An 18,703-nucleotide genomic window follows, 5' to 3' on the forward strand; every position below is an offset into this window, starting at 1 on the left:
GCAGGTATTTCCCTCCAATGAGAAAAACCATTAAAGCCAAGAGCAAAATAAAAATCTCCCTTCTCATTTACTTTCTCAGCAATTGGAACCACTACGTGACTCCAGCATCCTAAAATTCAACTATATAAGACGGATAGCAATTTAGTCAAAACTCTCAAAACTGGCTGCATTTGGGGCAAGGAGGTACAGTAAGGAACTAAAAGCCAGTATTCATACAGAGAGGCTCCTGAGGGACGAGGCACAGGGTGACAGGGAGGGAGGTGATTCCTGGGGAACATCCTGCTAGCTGTTATCAGAGCTGCTGGGGATCCCACAAAAACTAGCGAAGAGCACAGAAGCCCAGGAGCTGCCTTTCGTGACCCTTGAAATCTCTTTAGAGGTAGCACAGCACACCTCATTCTCCGAAATCCCTTTAGAGGTAGCACAGCACACCTGAGTCTCCGACCATCTAGAAATGCAGCTTCTGTTTCCGAAAGCCTCACCAGCTTCCTCCTGATTCCTGGTCAGATGGCCCCCTGGCCTCCCTCAGTCTTCACAGTGTGTCCCTTTGCCACCTCCCTGCAATTCTGTTTTCATTATAAAACAACTCTATCTATGTTATCTTGGAAACTATCTTGGCTTAACATCTTCTTAGCAGTTTTCTTTGGCACCTAACCTCCCAGGACCACACCCAAAATGAATCAAAACTCCTGATGTTGAGGTGGCAATTTCTAGGAAGTATCATTCTGTCTTCTGGCTCAAATATCCCCTAAGGTTAACAGTGGGTGAATCAAAGTCAAAACAAGCCCCTTCCCATCTGCCTGGTACCTAGGAGGGAGTAGAAAAATAATGAGGGTGGTACTGATGGATGGGATGGAATTAAGATGAGGCATCAATGGTAAGATAAATGTTCTAAGAGAGTAGACCCACGTTTCAAGGAAACAAGTGGCAAGAATTCACTTGGCCATTGGACCAATGGCTTTCAAATCAATGTTTCCATGAGCTACTACTGCTATGAGACTCCAAGTCATTCCAGAAATGACAGTTCGATGGGAGTATCCTATCTCCATCTGTCTAGCCCCAGGAATCATGGCATCCATCAAGTCCACTGCTTGGAAATAATTCTGAGACCATTACTTTTGTGGTTCTCAGGTCTGCTGAAAAGATTGTATGGTATGATGCGTTCAAGCCACAAGAACAGCCCAGCCTGATTGTGAAGATTCTTGAGGCCATCCCAGGTGGGACTGAGTTGACCCAGAGCATGTGGTCAATGCTTATGCTAGCTGTCTTCAGACCATGCCACCCACACTCTCAATAATATTGATTTGATGGAGATGGGCCCTGGGACACTGAGAATGACATGAAAGAATTCCAAGACCCCAGGTGTTATTTGAAATGTATCTGAGTTCTTCCAAATGCCTGCAGATTTATTCGAACAAATGTTCTACAGCAGAAGCTACTTGTTTGGTCACATAGAAAATATTCCTACTTGGTGTCCCTTTCCTTTCGTGACAAGGACTTACTCTAGGAATCGAGGAGAATATGATTGCAGTCCACTAATAATGACTTGACAGCACTTTTTACACACTATTAAAGCAAGCAGTTAATTACCTGATTGAAAAAATTCCTTCAAATGACATGAAATGAGAAACATTAATACAGATATGTCTATTTTTTCCTGAAAATGAACTGACACATTTGATTAATCCTTGGATTCTCATTTTCAAATATTTTAGGAATCAAAGAATAGACTTTATCCAAAAATTATACTGAATACAATCCAGTGTTTACTTTTATAATTCTGAGAATTTAGAATATTTACTCCTTTGGTCTTCATGATGGAGATCAATTATCTTTGAAAAGCACTGAATAATGACACCTTTGAAACTGTAATTTCGCCCTGTGTCTACTTCCCAATAAAATAATAAAGTGACCAAAAAAATGTAATTCCTTGAAATGTCTCCTCCTTTTGGATTGTGCGTACTTGAAATGTTGCTCTCCTCAAATTTAAGATTTTTATGATAAAATTTCTTGCTATCAAAAAGAAAGATGGTCTTCTTTTTATAACCTCACTCTATATTTTAAATAAAATAAATGTTAATTACCTTGAGTATTTTTATTTGATTTTGAATCAACTGGATTATAAACCCCTTGAGGGTGGAGAATATTTTTCTTGTGTTTTTGATTTACTCCTTCCTGTGTAGCCCTGTATTTAGAATAAGTGAGAGCTCAATAAATGGGACCTGAATTAAAGTAACACAGTGATCCAGTTTCTGTCTTTTCACCTTGACCATAATCTATAAAATTCAGTCAGCATCTCTTTTGCATTCTACTCCTCAGGGACACAGTGTTAGTTTAAATTTACTCCTTCTCTATATGGTAACGTTGAATGATTGATTCAGAAATCACTTATGATTATGAAGGTCAAAGAGAAAAATGGATGCAAATTATGGACAAGCATTCAAATATAAAACTTTTTGACAAGAGTTTAATGACTCTTGCAATAACTAATCAACAACATTTGAAAGACTGATTGGAGCACTTATTTTTCAGGGATAAATAATGGAACTTCTTCAGGATAACCCACATGACTTTAGAAAACAATTTCAAATTTACTGCAGTATTTCTCAGAATTGAGAACAATGCTGCAGATAGGAAATTACCACAGTAACCTCCAGCCCCTTGCTATTATGCTACCCTTGACCTTCAATAAAGTTTTACTATAGTAGGCTCCAGTTTCACACAGACACACTAGATTAGTGTTTTAAAGTGAATACCTTAAGAGGTATGTTCAAGTTAATGAAAAATATTCGGTAGGAAGCCCTTCAGATGTAGCATATAATAAAAAATACTCTACTGCTGTTTGTGGAATGAATGTGTTTCCGTAGTGAGTTTCACTACCTGACATGAAATCAAGAACTTTTTTTTTTTTTTAAAAAAAGCTGAGAACTAACAAAATTTTCGGGCAATGACTTACATTTCTTCTCCAAGAGAGAAGTTGATTTGAGTCAGAGTTTCACATCTAGAAATATTCAGTTGATTAATGCTTAAAGAATCACGAGAGAGAGTCTTATGAGTCCAACAAAGTTTCCCCACGAAACCAAATTTTAGTTGTTCACACAAATTTTTAAAAATGCTAGACAAAATTTGAGAGGTGCGAGATTTTAGGATTTCTAAGTACACATTTTTAATCCTTGACAGAGCCCATTAACTTTGATCCAAAATTGAGATTGTCTACATTTTTTTCTTTTTTTAACCATGAAATCATGAACTATGTTGATGGCCAATGTCTCCCCAAGAGCTAATATTCAATAAACTTTTTAGATTGATTATGAAATGGCTACATTGTAGCAATTTGACAAGCACTGTCCTTGAATAGAATTTCGTAAGGATTATCGGTGGCTACGTTCATTTGGATGGAGACCATGATAGGCTGCACTCCTGTGCTACTATAAATTGTCTTATCGCCAAGTTCAGTGCATTTACTAAAATGCTATGAGGTTAATTTATAAATTTGCAACTATTACTAATATAGTTTTTTAAAAAAATAAAACAAAACTTGTATTTAGAAAGGCTGAAATGATTGTATGCTAATTTGAACAGGTAGGTTGTATAAGAAAATTCCATTTTTGATATCCTTCAAGAGTTGGATTCCATTATGTGTGCTTTGTTCTTTCTTCAGACCTCTTAACTTCAGACTGGAGTTGAACAGAAATATGGCTTACTCCTTTCCCTTCAAATCATTCTCAGGCTCCAGACAAGGAGCTGGACCTTTGAGCAAACAAGCAGGTAACTGGCAATGGTACCTTTTAACTCTGGAGGCTTTCTAAGAGTATACAGGAACAAGGAACAAGCTGCTCCTGAATGAGAAGATCATGTAATTAGCAAGGTATCTAAAATAGCCAGAATTATTCCAGCTAGGGTTAATGGATAAGCCAAGAAAAGCTAAGCAAATGATATCCGCAGGCATTTGCTGTATCTCAGACAGTTCCTTATAGAACAAGCTTTCATCCTCTCTCCCAGTTAGCCCCAGTGGATTCACCATTACTGGTTCTGGGGCTAGAACAGAGGTAAGACAGGATGCTTGCTTTCCTCGTTGGCTAATATACTTTTTTTGAGGCATTACTCCTATTAAGATGGAATAGCAGAATACAATGTGTTGATTATCTAACAGAGATAAAAGCAGGAAACTGATGAACCACAGGGAGATATGACTGAGAGCAAACTGATTACATAAAACAAATATAATTGGTGTGGAAATGAAGTTTGTCTTATCCACACAGGTCAAATTCTAATACAGTGAAGTTCAAGAGAGTTCAGTGCAGGAATTTTAGATAAATAAGTAGAATAAATGGGCTTTTCCATGGTGCTATGTATGTTCTATCTCAATCTTTCTTGTAATAGAACTCATTAGAGAGATCAGACCTGCACATTTAAGAACTGATTACCCAAGATGATGTGAGATAGACCCAGCATCCTTTCCAGAATTAATACCATCTTGCATTTGTAAAATGTTTTAATACACTGAAGTTTCCACACACACACCTATTACTTCATATTTTAGGACAATAAGGGAAGAAGAGCCAGGAAAGAAAGCAGTTAGATGCACAGGTGAACAGTCTGGCCTTTGGGTTCAAATGTAGCCTTACTCCATAGGCTTCACGGAATCTTAGACTTATTAGTCTAAGTCAACCTGTTTCTAAGTGTCTTCATTTCCAAAATAGGGATAATAATGGGGCTGGCATCATATAAATGTTGATGAGAATTAGATGCAGAGTACATGGCCTGATGACTTACTGGGTGTAAGCACTTAATAAACATCCCTAGTATTGTCAGATGTATAGGGCATGTGTTGGACTGTTTACAAATGAGGAAATGGAATAAGAGAGGTTAAGTGCTTCTGTAGGAACTTTGATGTTTCTTACTGTAACAAATTGACTCAGCTTTATCTTTAGTAGGACTTTTATCAAAACAAATGTTATGAACCAAATGGAATTGTGGTGCTTTCCTCTCTATGCGTTTTCCTTTATCCAGTTCTTTTTAAAGAGACACCCAAGAAATGGAAAGAAGTCTATCCTATCACTCTAGACAATTTATTCCATGAATTTGGATTCCTTTCTTCTCTTTTCAGACCTCAGTTTCTTTGTCTCCTGGTAATCTCTGAGACCCTTTTCTGAGTGAAAATAATATTATTTCACAAACTAGAAAATCAAACTCTTGACCTCTGATGTTTGACTCTAATAAATAAATATCTTAAATGAAAAGAAAAAGGGATCCACATTTTGATCATAAAAAGATGTTGTTACATTTTATCCTATGCATATTATTTAGGCGCTGACATTTCCTAGGTCAGTTCTTCCTTTGGTTTAACATCCCATTTCAAAAAAAGTTATAATGGAAATTCAGATGCATAAATTCAAGTTAATATTGACAGCAGTCATGGAATTAAAGTTTTCCTTGCCAAGTCCAAATAATACCATTAATAATGTATTATGTATTAATGTGTGCATATGGTATAATGTATCACAGCTTCACATAATGACAGACAGTATCCAAATCTAAGTAAATATTTCTGAAATTCTACATGATTTTCATTAAATACCTAATTTCACATTTTCAGCTAAGGAACTACTTTCTAGATTTAATATGATCTGCTGTTATATCTTTTATTTTTCTCCTTTATTTCTTCCTTTCTAAAGCTTAGGCTTATACAGGTATTTGAATACAGTGATTTTTTTTTTTAAAGAAGGATGAAGAAAATCACAGACATTTCTGCAATTTCATACTATGGCTAGTTTGATGCCTATTGATACCTGATTTTTGTATACATGAATAGCTACAAAAGTGATTTAATTTGGATCTATTTTGTGTTTATACACTATTCTAGAGGCAGACATAATTTTGGTGGACAAATAGGTTAAAGAAATTAGTTTCTGAGTGCTTTATGAGATGATCTGAGTAGTTGTTGATTACATTGGTATTTGCAATTTCCTAAAAGAATAAATTAAATCTTTTGTATAGGCTTTAGTAGAAAAGAAGCCTCAATATTGTTACCACTCTGTATATTTCAAGTGTATTTTTTTTTGTGATTTATTTTATATTTATTATTTAGCTCACTTGATGTGGTAGTTTCCTCCACAGTCTCTCAAAACTCATGCTGCACTCTTGAGTTTTGGATTGTTATTAATATCCCTGCTTCTGATATTTGAAACTATAAGTTCAATTCCTTTATTTTCATTCCCCATGGAAGTTCAGTGTATGTACACCACAGTTAAAAACTCATGTAAACATAAAGCCTAGTGTGAATTAGCGAGAGATTTTATAACTTACCTAAGTTGTTCATAAACAGAAACCTGAGTAAATTTGCTAAAATTCAGGGTAAAAATGTTGGCAAAGTTCCTCAACAGTCTCTCAATGATCAACTTCCCTCTCATAAAAATAGTGGTAGTGTTAACTCAAAATATAATAACTTTTGGTAATACCTTGAGGATGTCTATTATGTAACTCTTAGTGTTAATGACTAAATCAGCATTTGGAAAATCCCCAAAGTCATATCAGATGATTGCAGTAATAACAGTTAAGATCCATCCCGCAGCAAATCCCTTTTTTTTGTTGTGCAACTCAATGGTTCAAGATTTTTGTGGAGTTTGCAAAAAAATCCCACTCAGAAAGGATCTGTACAAAGAAGTGACCATGTTGTTCCCTGACCTTACTGGGCTCACCAGTAAAATGCATTGCCAGAATTGTCCAAGATTTCTTTAAACTATACAATTTTACATATGATACTTCACACCAAAAATCAGCTGTTTGAGATGAAGAATACCCTTCAGATGGCACGTTTAGGAATCAGAGTTTATACACAGAGGAATTTAAAAAGTGAAAATTAAATACTTAAAAGGAATAGGTATAAGTGTGACTACATTTTTTAAAAGGATGGACCACTTGACCCACGTGTAACATACTGAGATAATTTTGAGAGCTCAGAATTCATCAGAGTCTCAATTTCAGTTAATCATGCAGACATATGTCCCAGGACCCTGGAGATCTACTAGCTCTAATTCCCCAAACTACTGAAAGGGAAATGGAGGACCAAAAAGAGTTAATAAGATATTTAGTAAAATGTCTTCTTACTTCTTACCCAGTGCCCTTATTTGCTGTGTAACTATGATGAGAAACAGACATAAGAATACTAAAAGGTAGTTAATGAGTTGACCAGAATTTTGGAGAAACAAGAATAAAAAAGACCCCCAATGAGTGGCACCGACTGTGAAGTTATCTGGGGAGAAAGAATATTGGTAGCTTAAAGGCTAAAGAACATAGGTGGTGTCTGAGAAGAAGAAAAGAAAGAAAAAGTTGAAAAAATACTAAGTCAGTATATTTGAAGCTCTTTCTGCCTGATAATAAGAGAAAGACTCTTTAAAGATAGATTTCCATACTCCTGAATTCGTTCTATACTAAAAACGTGATGTCTTTGACAAAAAGACTTTGTATACAAAACTTATAAAGAAATGCATTTTAAATATGTTATGTAGCAATATCTTCTTTTAAGAAATGATGCCATCAAAATCACTGTGCCAGTTTTTTTAAACACTTAGCATAAAAGACCTGGAGTGATATTTATTGAGGGCTACGATATACTCCGATTTGAACCTGAAGAAAAGGTGTAGTCTTGCATACTTGCCTGTCTTCATCTTTAGACTGTGTTAGCCTAAATATTGCCTGAGGTAAATATTACTAGTGGCAATTGTCCAATCCTGAAATAGCATATATAGTCCATAAATGCAAGTTGAAAATAGTTTAGCAATCTCAAGTATCAAACCCAGGTATGTTAATTGCATCTTTTCCATTTGGGCATTAAGATTGTGACTTAAGTTTTAAATTGACTGTACGTATCTCTTGATATATTGCTGCCTAAGTAATTAGTAGGGAAATGATAGGGAAAAATACATTTAAACTCACCTTTGTGCTACTCTGAAGTTTTCTCTCTGAAGATTATGCTTAAGATAACACAGGACCTTAAAGGTGCTGATGTAGAGTTCTACTCTGATGCCCTCAGAGAGATGTGTGAGGGTTAAGAGGTCTCTATGGCGATGCATTGCCGCATAGTTCATGCAAATCCACAGTAATTCTGTGTTCAGATAAGGATCTCGGTTTTAATATACTTTTTCAGAAACGCATTGCTTCTTTTTTAAGGGAAATCTGGCTCCAGAAGAAGAAGCAAAAAAAAAAACCACCCTAACGTCAATGCTCACTTATTTAACTATGACATTGCTGATATTTTCTTAGCAAATCAAAACAGAGGTAACTTTGCTGACTCCTTAGAATAATTTAAAATAAGCATCCTAACAAGATGCTATGAGTGTAATATATGAAAATTAATATCCATGCATGAAGCTGTCCACAACGCATGCTTTCTTATGAAAACAATAAAATGAGAGCAATGGAGGTAATAAAGTATAAAGCTTTAACCATATCACCAATCCCTTATGCAGCATGAAAATGGTCAAAATTTAAATGACCCAGTTCTAAAGAATTTGAATAAAAAGGAGGTAGGAGGCATATTTGTCAATTTCTGCAACCAAGGAAATTTGTTGAGGCAGGGGAATGAAATCTTTTAACTTAAATTTTTATATTTAATCAGCATTATGGTTTTTCAACCAAAAATAAATAAGTAAATACTGTTTTCAACGAATATGTTTGTTTGAAAATTTTCCAATAATTTTACGGTAAATTTAGAAACAGCAAATTTAGGAACTTCATAATTGATACCTTGTTCACTTTTTTGTTTCTGTTTTCTGATACATAAGTAGGTGATTACAGTGTAAAAATGGAGGTATGAAAAATGACCTATCAAATGAAAGATAGTGATTACTTCTATAGCCAAAGGGGCATCAGGAAATGGAAAGGGGATTGGAGTCCTCAACTGTATATTTATTTTTTAATGGCTTGGAGTAAATAGAGAAAAATGTTAAAATTTATAAATCTTCATGGTAAAAAGATCAGGATGTTTATTACATTGCTTTTACTTTTCTGTGTAGTCTGAAACACTTCTAAATTGAAAATGAAGTTCTTTTCTACTTTTAAAATTCTAGCTAAAAAAAAATGTTCATATATGACTTCTTTAGTGAAACTTAAAAACTTTCGTTTTCCTCATTAGTTAGAGATTTCATTTTCTTCAGAGTTCAAATTTTATATTTAAAATGAGTAGATTTATGTAATTTAGAGAACTGTTTGCTAAACAAAACACTCAGCAGTAAGAAAAAATAAAATCCTAAATCTTTTTAATATATTCTGATACCAGGAGACCTTTATTTCCCCCTTTTATGTTTGTATAGTTAATTTGGGGTCATTTTATGTGCTTTAATGCAAGTTAACTAACATTTCAGAGGCATAAACATGACAATTTTATCCAAAATAGCAATTAATGAGTATGTGTAAATTGGTTTTCTCTTATATTTATCAAACACTATGTAAATGCAGAAATATGCTTTATGGAATTGTTAGAGCAGGAAAAGTTTTACTATACTTCAGGATAAAATTCTAGGGAATTTTATGTGTTTCTTATGTGTTTCTTTCTCTTAGTTAATGCAATTTTAAAAGTCAAATCAAATCCTTTAAAAAAAGACAAAAACAAAACCTGGAACATAACAGCCTCTTGTATTACTAAGAGTGGACATGTGAAAATTTTAAAGAAATCATTATATATGCTTTTCTGTGTTTACTTCAAAGAGAATTTTTTTAGACAGGAATCATTATTTTAAATATGCTTGCAAAACTTCCTCATAACAGCAAAGGGACCATGCTGGTTTAAATGTAAGTTGCACCTGAATAGCCTTAGTTATATCTTGAAGAAGAGCTATAGTCACTGTTTATTAATTATAAAAGGAAGTGGATGTAAGTTTACAGGTCTTCACTTTTTTCTTTTTTTTTTTTTTTAATGTGGGCATCTTAACTCCTGGATTGCCTACACCCTCATCATATCTGTTTATTCACAATTTGAAGTTTGCACATAGTTTCCAGTAACGGTAAAGCCCTTGCAATAATGTTGCACCTGGACCAGGCAGGCGGAAGGGGAGCAGAGGTCAAGACCAGCCCTTAATGAGCATTGACTCCACAGACTTAAGACTCCGTGAAAGGTCCAGACGACCCCTGCAGCGTCATCTTACAGCTCTGATTTTCTTCTTTTCAAGATGTAGTATAATCCATAAATACAAGCAAATCACGAGCAGCTTAGTCTTTGCATTTTATCTTCCAGGTTTGGTCCTTTTTTTTTTCCCCTCTTCACAGAGGTTTGAAAAATTAACCCTCTTCTGTCCTCAGACTAACCAGAGAATGAATTTCTTCATCCCCACTGTTGTCAGCTTAAATCTTTAAGTCCTTTCAAGGCAAGAGGCACTTTGTAAAGTGACTTAAAACAACCAGAGAAGCGGCCAGTGGTTCATTTTCTCCCAATATAGATGAATAATGTCTTGATAGGTGACTAATAGTCACAAGGCAAATCAGTGAAATATGTCTCTTTTATGAAAGTTTCTAAAGCAATAAGCTTAGATACTTAAAACCGTAAATGGAATTTTTGTTTAGCTCTGATTTCCCATCACACAGAGGCTATATTTACGCACAGGCTTCTAGATAATCCACATGTATGATAAAAATGTCTCTAATCACCTTTTCTGACATATTCTTTTCATATTGTATTATCTGGTGCAGCTCACACTCTCCTATTCTGATGGACATAATCTCTTTTCACACTTAACGTTTTGTTTCTCTAGCCCAAACTTTCCTGAAAGAGAAGTTAGGCCCTTATGATTAAAACAGTCATTTCCCTGCAGGAAATACACCCAATCACATGTGCACTGCAAAGATGAACAGAACCCAGCTCAGGTGCATCCGTGGAGAGGAGCCTTCCACCCTGAAATGGGCATGGTCCACGTGCTGGAAGCAAGGGCTAGCCAATCAAATTCAGTCTTATCCCGTCCACAGCCTTGCAGAATTTCAGGATGCCAGAGACATCTGCTTCTGCCTTGACATATATTCTTTTGATGCCCTGTACACACTGAAGGCCCCACTCTCTCCACAGTTTAAAACTATAAAGTTTAAGGTCCTACTGGATAGCACAGGGAACTATACTCAATATTTTGTAATAACCTATCAGGGAAAAGAATCTGAAAGATAATATATATATATATATATATATGTACATATATAACTGAATCACTGTGCTGTGCACCTGAAACTAACACAACATTGTAAATCAACTATACTTCAATTAAAAAAAATAATATATATATATATGTATATATATAACTTTAAAAACTACAGCTCTGAGTGGGAACCTTAGCTGTATAATTCATGGTGAGGCCAAGTGTTACCCAAGCAGAAATGGCTGAGAACCTAGCACAGTGGGTGGGACGTCTGGAGGGTTCAGACGTTTGCTAAGGGCTGGGGAAAGAGCCTTTAGAAGGAGCATAAAAATGGATCCAAAGGGGGTCCCGGGAGAGCCAAAGGAGGCCTGGTTCCTCAAGGATCTCTATCTCCAACAGACACAGTGTCACAGAACAGGAAGGGGACAGAGTGAGGGCCAGACATTTTACACAGCTCACAGCTTCAGCACTGATCACACTTTCTCCCGGGCTGTTCCCCTAAAGCATCAGGACACACAGGAAGACCTCCACCGTGACCCCACGGAAATAAAAATGCCAACATTCACTTAGCATTTGTGACTCTCTATGATCCTGCAGAATCAGACCTGTCTCTTCTTCAGAATAACATGGAAGAGAGAGAATTGGGAGGAGGTCAGAGTACTATTTCTTATTCACACCTATCTGTTTTGAACATCTTAGCTTCAACCCTCTGAAATTACAACACCAATATAATTTTAATAATTTTTTCCCAAGATTCCATTATCCATCACCTCCTCTCACATAGAGGGCTAAATTCATTGCTCATTCAAACCTGTTATTTTAAAAGTAAACCTAAGCTAAACAAGTATCTAATTTAATACCTTAGACTCTGTATTATACTGTTTATATTTTGACTTCTGTTTCTGACTGTATTTTATTCATTTAGGGTAGTGGAACTAAATCACTAACATATATATATTTTTCTAATGGATTTTTATAATTCATACATCAGTGGGAAGTATCACCAAATATGAATGTTACATAGAAATCAACACATATACTTAATGGCATAGTGAGAGTTCTAATATTTCAGTAACACAAATTGACTCACACTTATATACATATATGTATATATGACAATCATCTCAGAAATTTAAATTACAAGGTTCAAAACAAACTGACTTCGCATGTTGCTGGCATAGAACACGCCTTCATAGCTGTGAATTCCATGGGCAGTTCCACTTTAGTTTTTGTGTAATTTGGAGGCAAAGAAATTCTAATTGATCTTATCAGTCACAAGACGCATTTTGCAAACAATTCCACTAGTGTGGCTTCTGGTGAGGTATCCCATTTTTGACAACTAGTAGACTGGCTTGAGATAAAAGGTTACCTGAAGAAAAATGAGCAAAGAATTCCAGAGACAGTGCTGCTGTGTGGCCAATAGATTTTCAATACCACTGGTAGTTAATTTGGCGTTTTTCTTGTCTCTATCACACATTTTTTAAAATATGCCCCTTTGGTATGTGTTTCTTTCTATCTTTATTAGTCAAAATAATTAGTTTCAGAAAGAAAACTTGTTTTCATCTAACACTGTTAAAATTTCATCTAACACATTCTAAAATTAAATTTTTCAAAAGAGAACATCTTTGACTCTTTGCAGTAATAAATAAACTCTGAAGAAAATTGATTCAAGAACTTATCAAATAGAAAAAAAAAACTGAGAACTTACATGCCCACTTCTACAGCAAATATGATTTGCTAAGCTACATTGACTCTGCAGATTATCTTCATTTCTTGATATATCTTTTACTAATCCAAGTCCAAACGAAATGTCCAGAAAAATATACTTTTCTTTATATAATAACTATACATATAATGAACCAAGAATTTTAGATAATGGATACTTTCATGGTAAATTTAAAATATATATATATATATATTCCAATAATGATGATTTATTCAAGTGACAAGAAAAATAAATTTAGCATCATCACTCTTTCATCTTAATTCAACCATTATGCCAAATCTCAGTGCATTTTTTAACCAATACATGGCTTTCCAGCTAGTTGAGATACTGTGGAAGTGCATGATAACTTAAAAAAAAAAAAGACTTGTGATGAAATGGCAGAAACAGCCAACTCAAATAATTTGTATTGAGCATTAACCTTGCAGCTATATTAATATGAGTACAAATTAAATATTTTCAATTTGTTTAGATGCGCTAGCAAGGGGAAAACACAAAGACAAAACTGAGGCAGAGAGGCTCACAATGACTCCACTGATTTCTCCACTGGTCCTTCCTCTGCACATGGTCAATTAGAATTGAAAATCCTGTGCTGATTTCATTCGCTGGAATTTTTAAGCAGGTCAGGAAGAAAGATGTTATTGAAAGGAAAAATCTCATCTAAATAAGAAAGGAGCACAGGGCCATCTGGTCTGAGCTATACATATAAAAAGTTATTTCAGCTGAACTGCAGGCTTGATGTTTCAAAAGAAGTGCCAAAAATGAACCCCAAATCTGTTTACGGTAAAATATCCCCAACGTTCCTCTTTAAGCCTCAAATATGCGATACACAGTTCATTTCCTATCTGTGGTTCATGAGCCCATCTGACCCCAGCACCTCCCTGGGCTTCACTGAGTCTCAGGCAGCGATAGGGGTGTTCAATCACTCTTCAGACACGTCTCCCTCGTGATGCATCAACGGGACCGTGGACCTTTTGAAAATTGTGAAAATGACTTTGATAGTTTTCCCTCAAATGGATTTTGAGTGCAGCCTGCATGTGGGCTTGGAAGGATAAAATCTGAGGCATGAAGCAACCAAACCAGTTTCCCTTCTTTCCTCCTTGAGACTGGCGGTAGGTTCCTGTGCATTCTCTGTGCAGTGCCCAGGCATCTACTCAGAATAATTCCAATCCCAATGCCTAAGGGCTAAGTTTAAAAAAAAAAAAACCCAAATCTCTCTTTTCATAAAGAGAAATTATGAGTGTGAGTCTACTCTCAGAAATCATCTTCCTAATGGTAACAGAGATTAAAGAAAAAAAATATTGTGTGCTGTTTGTCAAATGAGAGTCCTATGTTTTGACAGAATCAAAATATTTTTGATATGAGGCATTTGCAATAATTACATCATCATTACCTTAATTTAGCCAGTATCTGACCACAGACATAAGTAGCTGACATTGCTATCCAAATTTCGTTGTATTAAAGTGTTAATATTCTAACTCAAGAGCGTTTTAAAAACTCTGGTTATAATACAATACTAACAATTATTTTTGGCCATAAGACTATGTTCAAATATATAATTTACATGTACTATATGTACTACATACATGTCCAAAAATACAGCATTATAATATCAGCACATGTTAAGCAAGAGTACAGGTTTTAACTAAACTCTTCCAATAAATAATCGAATTAAGTATATTCTAATATATGAAACACCAGAATCTTGATATATCCCTGACATCAGATGTCATTGGTTGTTTTTGTATATTTACTATGTTTGTTCTGCCATTTCAAATAAATCAATACTATTGTGTGAGAAGAATAAACTGTCCTATAGTAAATTGTTCTTTCTCTGTTATGCTCTGAAAAACCATTTGTTCTTGGCGTTACGTAGTTCAACTATTTCAATCAAGTCCATTATCTTCTTTTCTTTGAAAGATGCCTTTTTAGTAACCTGTATCCCCAGCGGGCCATGTTATGTTTTGTTTTTAGAAAGTAGGTGAAATTTAAATCCAACTACTTGCTCACTTTTTAATCTTTGATAAAACAATTTTATAATTCATCCTCAGGCAAGAACTCCACTATATTTTGGAAGAACTGTTTACGTAAAAATTATGGAGTCAGGTCCAAGGATTTCTCAGAAAAGTTATTTATTAGTTCACACTGCAGTCTTACCCCAGAGAATGTCACCTAACTTGTGTAGCTTGCTTTTTCTAGCTACAAAATGTGTTTGTTCTTTAGGCTATATACTTTTGTCAATAATAGTAACACGAAAGCAAAAAAGAACAAAACACTTTTTCACTTGTTTTAAAAGAATCACACACTACATCAGCAAAATTAATCTCATTAATTTGTGTGTTGACAAATAAATACTGCTGCTCATGTACATATGGCTTGCAAATCCTTTCAAAATTAATCCTTTTTTAAGTATGCAAGAAAGAAATATTAAGAGCAAATTCCAAAATTAAGAAAATAGTGTGTCAAATACTTGGTATGTAAGAACTGGTAAGTATACCCAGTCATTCTATATCAATGAAGATTAATTTAAACTACAGACCAAAACTTGGTAATTGAGACGTTATATATATACAGTTGTTCTATGTTTATATCTCAGATATGGCAATGTATTTTGTTAAGATTATTAAACTTTGTTCTATTTGAGTTAAGTAAAATAGAATCATGTACTTAAATATACACATCATTAAAACTCTGAACACTTGCTTGGTGAATAACTGTTTAGCCTAAGACCCATAAAATAGACTTGAAAATAAATACAAACGCTGTACCAGCCCACAAAATTTTAATCCAACTATCATCTAACCCGAAGCACATGAAAAGAGCATTACTTCTAAAGAATCATTTGTATAGGAATTCTCTATGCAATAAGTAAATAGTAAAAATGATTGAATAGGTTACAAAAATTTGAGTGTCAAATAAAAATCACCAAGTCATAACAGATATCAGTGTCGTAGCATTTTTTATCCAAATGATTTCAAAATGCTCCCCATTTCCACATCCTATTCGCATCATTGAAATTCAGCCACCTCTGAAATGTTCAACCAGCATGTTAATAAGGTTTCCCAGAACCAGGAAATTCCGCCTGACTACATATGTCTTGATAAATATGGCCATACCGCCCCATAACACATCTTCAAAAGAAAGATAGCTGCAAATAAAATAGTCCTTTCCTGTGGGTGTCGGTTAACCCCACAAACATGAGAACTTCCTATGGGCACACACCCAGCATACATTGGCGATTGATTAGGTGATTGAAAATGTTGCCCACAAAGGCGAAATTTTCTATGTGATGACATCATCAGCAAACCTGGGTTTCTCTGCGATAGAATGATATACGTGCCTGGCTGAGTGTGTCTCTGGAGTGTGTGTGTGTGTGTGTGTGTGTGTGGAGAGAGAGAGAGAGAGAGAGATGCTTAAAGAAGAGTATCATCAGAAATGGTATAACCTTCCGCAAGGTTTGCAAGAATCTTTCCACAGACCTTTTACTTTCTTCAGATTTCACACAGCTCAAGTTCATTCAAAAATGCGTTTGCCACACCAGCAAATCGTGTTTTGTTTAGTGAGCACTGCTGTTAATCCTAAAATACCCCGGCGGGTCTGTGGAGATGCGATTTCTATAACCAGATGAGGCGTGGGCATCTGTGTAATAGTGTGCGTGTGTGTTACAGGGTCCCCGGGGACTTGCATTGGAACGGAGGAGACGTCTTGGTTTTCCAGGCAAGGAAAGGGTTAAAAATCGAGGCTGTCTGGGGTAAGAGAAAGGGGATATTGTTGTCTTTAATCTTTCCGCAGTCTGTGTAAGACTTCCATCCCGGATCTGCACAGAGCAGTGGGAGAGGCCGGGCATGCATTGCGTGCAGGGCTCCTTGATTGTAGAGGGGGGACCTGGCTGGGGTCCAGACAGGCTGGGGCTCTGTTGATCATTATGTCTGGCCTTCAGGTGTCTCGGCGCACAGTGGGCGGTGGTGGGGGAGGTGTGGATAACAGGAGAGCAGACAAAGAAAAAAAAATGGTGTATTTAAAAAAGATGATGCGAAAACGTGTGTCCAAGTCCTCTTTAAAAAATGACTCCTAACGTCTTGGACTTTTATAATGAGAACACGAGCTCTGCTCTGGCAGATCTCTTTAAGCCATAATTAGTTATGTCTGGAGCCTTTGAATAATTCCTGTCCATAATTGATGGAGTTAATATTCTCTTTCAAAAATGAGAAGGACAGGGCTTTCTCCCAAACTCCCTTTGGGTCGGAGGTTTTGCCGGTCCAGATCTTCATCCGTGAAAAATCGCATCGGTTTGATTTACCTTTTAATTTCTTAGGAGACTTAGCTTATAACTTTTTAAGGATTTGGATGATTCTAGAAGTGAAGGCATAATGCATTGCTGGATTCCCCTCGCTGAGTGTAAAAAGAAAGCAATAGTACAGGATCATTCTCCCCCATTTGTTTCCAGTTATTTTATAAATAATAATAAAAAAACTGCTTTGTATGTTGCTTCTGTTTGAAACTCCATCCAAAAAAAAAAAAAAAAAATCTTACCATGAATGTGACTTCAATGCTAACCCTACCCTTGCGTGCCAGTAGAAAGAAATCCCAAATTCCTTTATTCTTTAAGTATTTCTTCTATAAAAGCAGCTTCCGCATGCTTCCTCCCCACCCCCACGTCCTCACTCCACCCTATTAGGAATTTCAAAAAAAAAAAAAAAAAAAAATCTTTATACATGGAAGGCTGAATCCCGAGACAGAAAGCTGTCTTTTTCTTCTGTCTTTGCCCTGGCTGTTTTCAGTAGTCTTTCCCTTCTGCTGGAACTTGATTTCACATTTTGTGGATGAAAACCCTAAAACCAGTTCAGCCTCTTATCATGATGAGAACATGACAAGTGGTGGTTAAAAAATAAATAAAAAGAAAGCCTTGGCTTGAAGCCATTGTTCAGAATTTAAGAGCTATTTGCCCCCAAGTGTCTTAGCCGTCTTTCATAGCTAATTATAATAACTGTCAGATGCCTGGAGAGTGGATGGTACCCTCATCAGTAAAGTCAGCAAAGTTTGTCTTTTATTTTTCTTGGGGACAGATCAAATCAGATTAGGCATTAAGAGCGCAAAGAAGTGAAGTAAGTACATATGTGTGTGTCTTCATTTTTTCTTATGAACAAAGCAGCGCGCTGGAGCGATGTTTGAGGTGCAGTCTCCTGCAGCTACTCTTGGAATGCCTGACTTTTATTTTTCATTCTTTCTCTTTCACCGAATCAAGCATGCAACAATTGTTTCGGAAACCTTTTCCTGCCGGCTGAACACCCTTCAAGACACACATATAACAGTAGCTCAGAAAAAAAAAAAAAAAAATCTTCACATATCGGAAGCTTATGACAGAAAACTATTTTCATCAACACACCGGACGGAAAGAAATGGATACTTACAATTTCCACACGGTTATTTGTGCTAGTTCCTTGTCCCCGGGGGCACGGCCAAGGCTCTGGCCAGACTGTCCATCAGGCAGGTGCAGAATCCTGGTTTCCAGGCAGGAGAGAGTTAGCAAAGTGTTTCCCAAAGTCCCTCGGAACTCAGGCACTTGTGCCCAGGCATCCCTGGCTGCTGTGAAGGCTTTACTATCTGCAGTTCTGAATTGAACTAAATTACAGCCCATGTGAAAGACAGGGGCAGTGAGTCATGTGGGAGATACACAGCTATCCTATTGGCCACTGAAACATAGCTTAGGCATTCTGCCTTCTCCTCCATTGGTGAATAGTTAAAAATGAAAGCATCTGGGTCCTCGTCTCCAGCTTATTTGTCCTTTATGTGTGGAAGAATGACGGTAGGATTTTACAGTGACAGAATTAGTTAAGAAAGGGACTGAAGTCATCCTTCA

General features: G+C 36.0%; 1 protein-coding gene and 1 non-coding gene across 2 annotated transcripts in view; both read right to left on the minus strand.

Annotated features, from left to right (window-relative positions):
• Positions 1–18,481, minus strand: part of LOC130705647 (uncharacterized) — a 150,739-nt gene extending 132,258 nt beyond the window's left edge. The window contains exon 1 of the mRNA XM_057533305.1: positions 18,255–18,481. Within this exon, the coding sequence (XP_057389288.1) occupies positions 18,255–18,481 (227 nt within the window). The remainder of the gene's footprint in view (positions 1–18,254) is intronic.
• On the minus strand, positions 3,955–4,081 carry LOC114235975 (small nucleolar RNA SNORD22). The gene has a single exon (XR_003622039.1). It is a non-coding gene; the product is annotated as a small nucleolar RNA SNORD22 (small nucleolar RNA).
• Positions 18,482–18,703: the final 222 nt, after the last annotated feature.

Source organism: Balaenoptera acutorostrata, chromosome 1, assembly GCF_949987535.1.
Source record: "Balaenoptera acutorostrata chromosome 1, mBalAcu1.1, whole genome shotgun sequence".
Lineage (NCBI taxonomy): Eukaryota > Metazoa > Chordata > Mammalia > Artiodactyla > Balaenopteridae > Balaenoptera > Balaenoptera acutorostrata.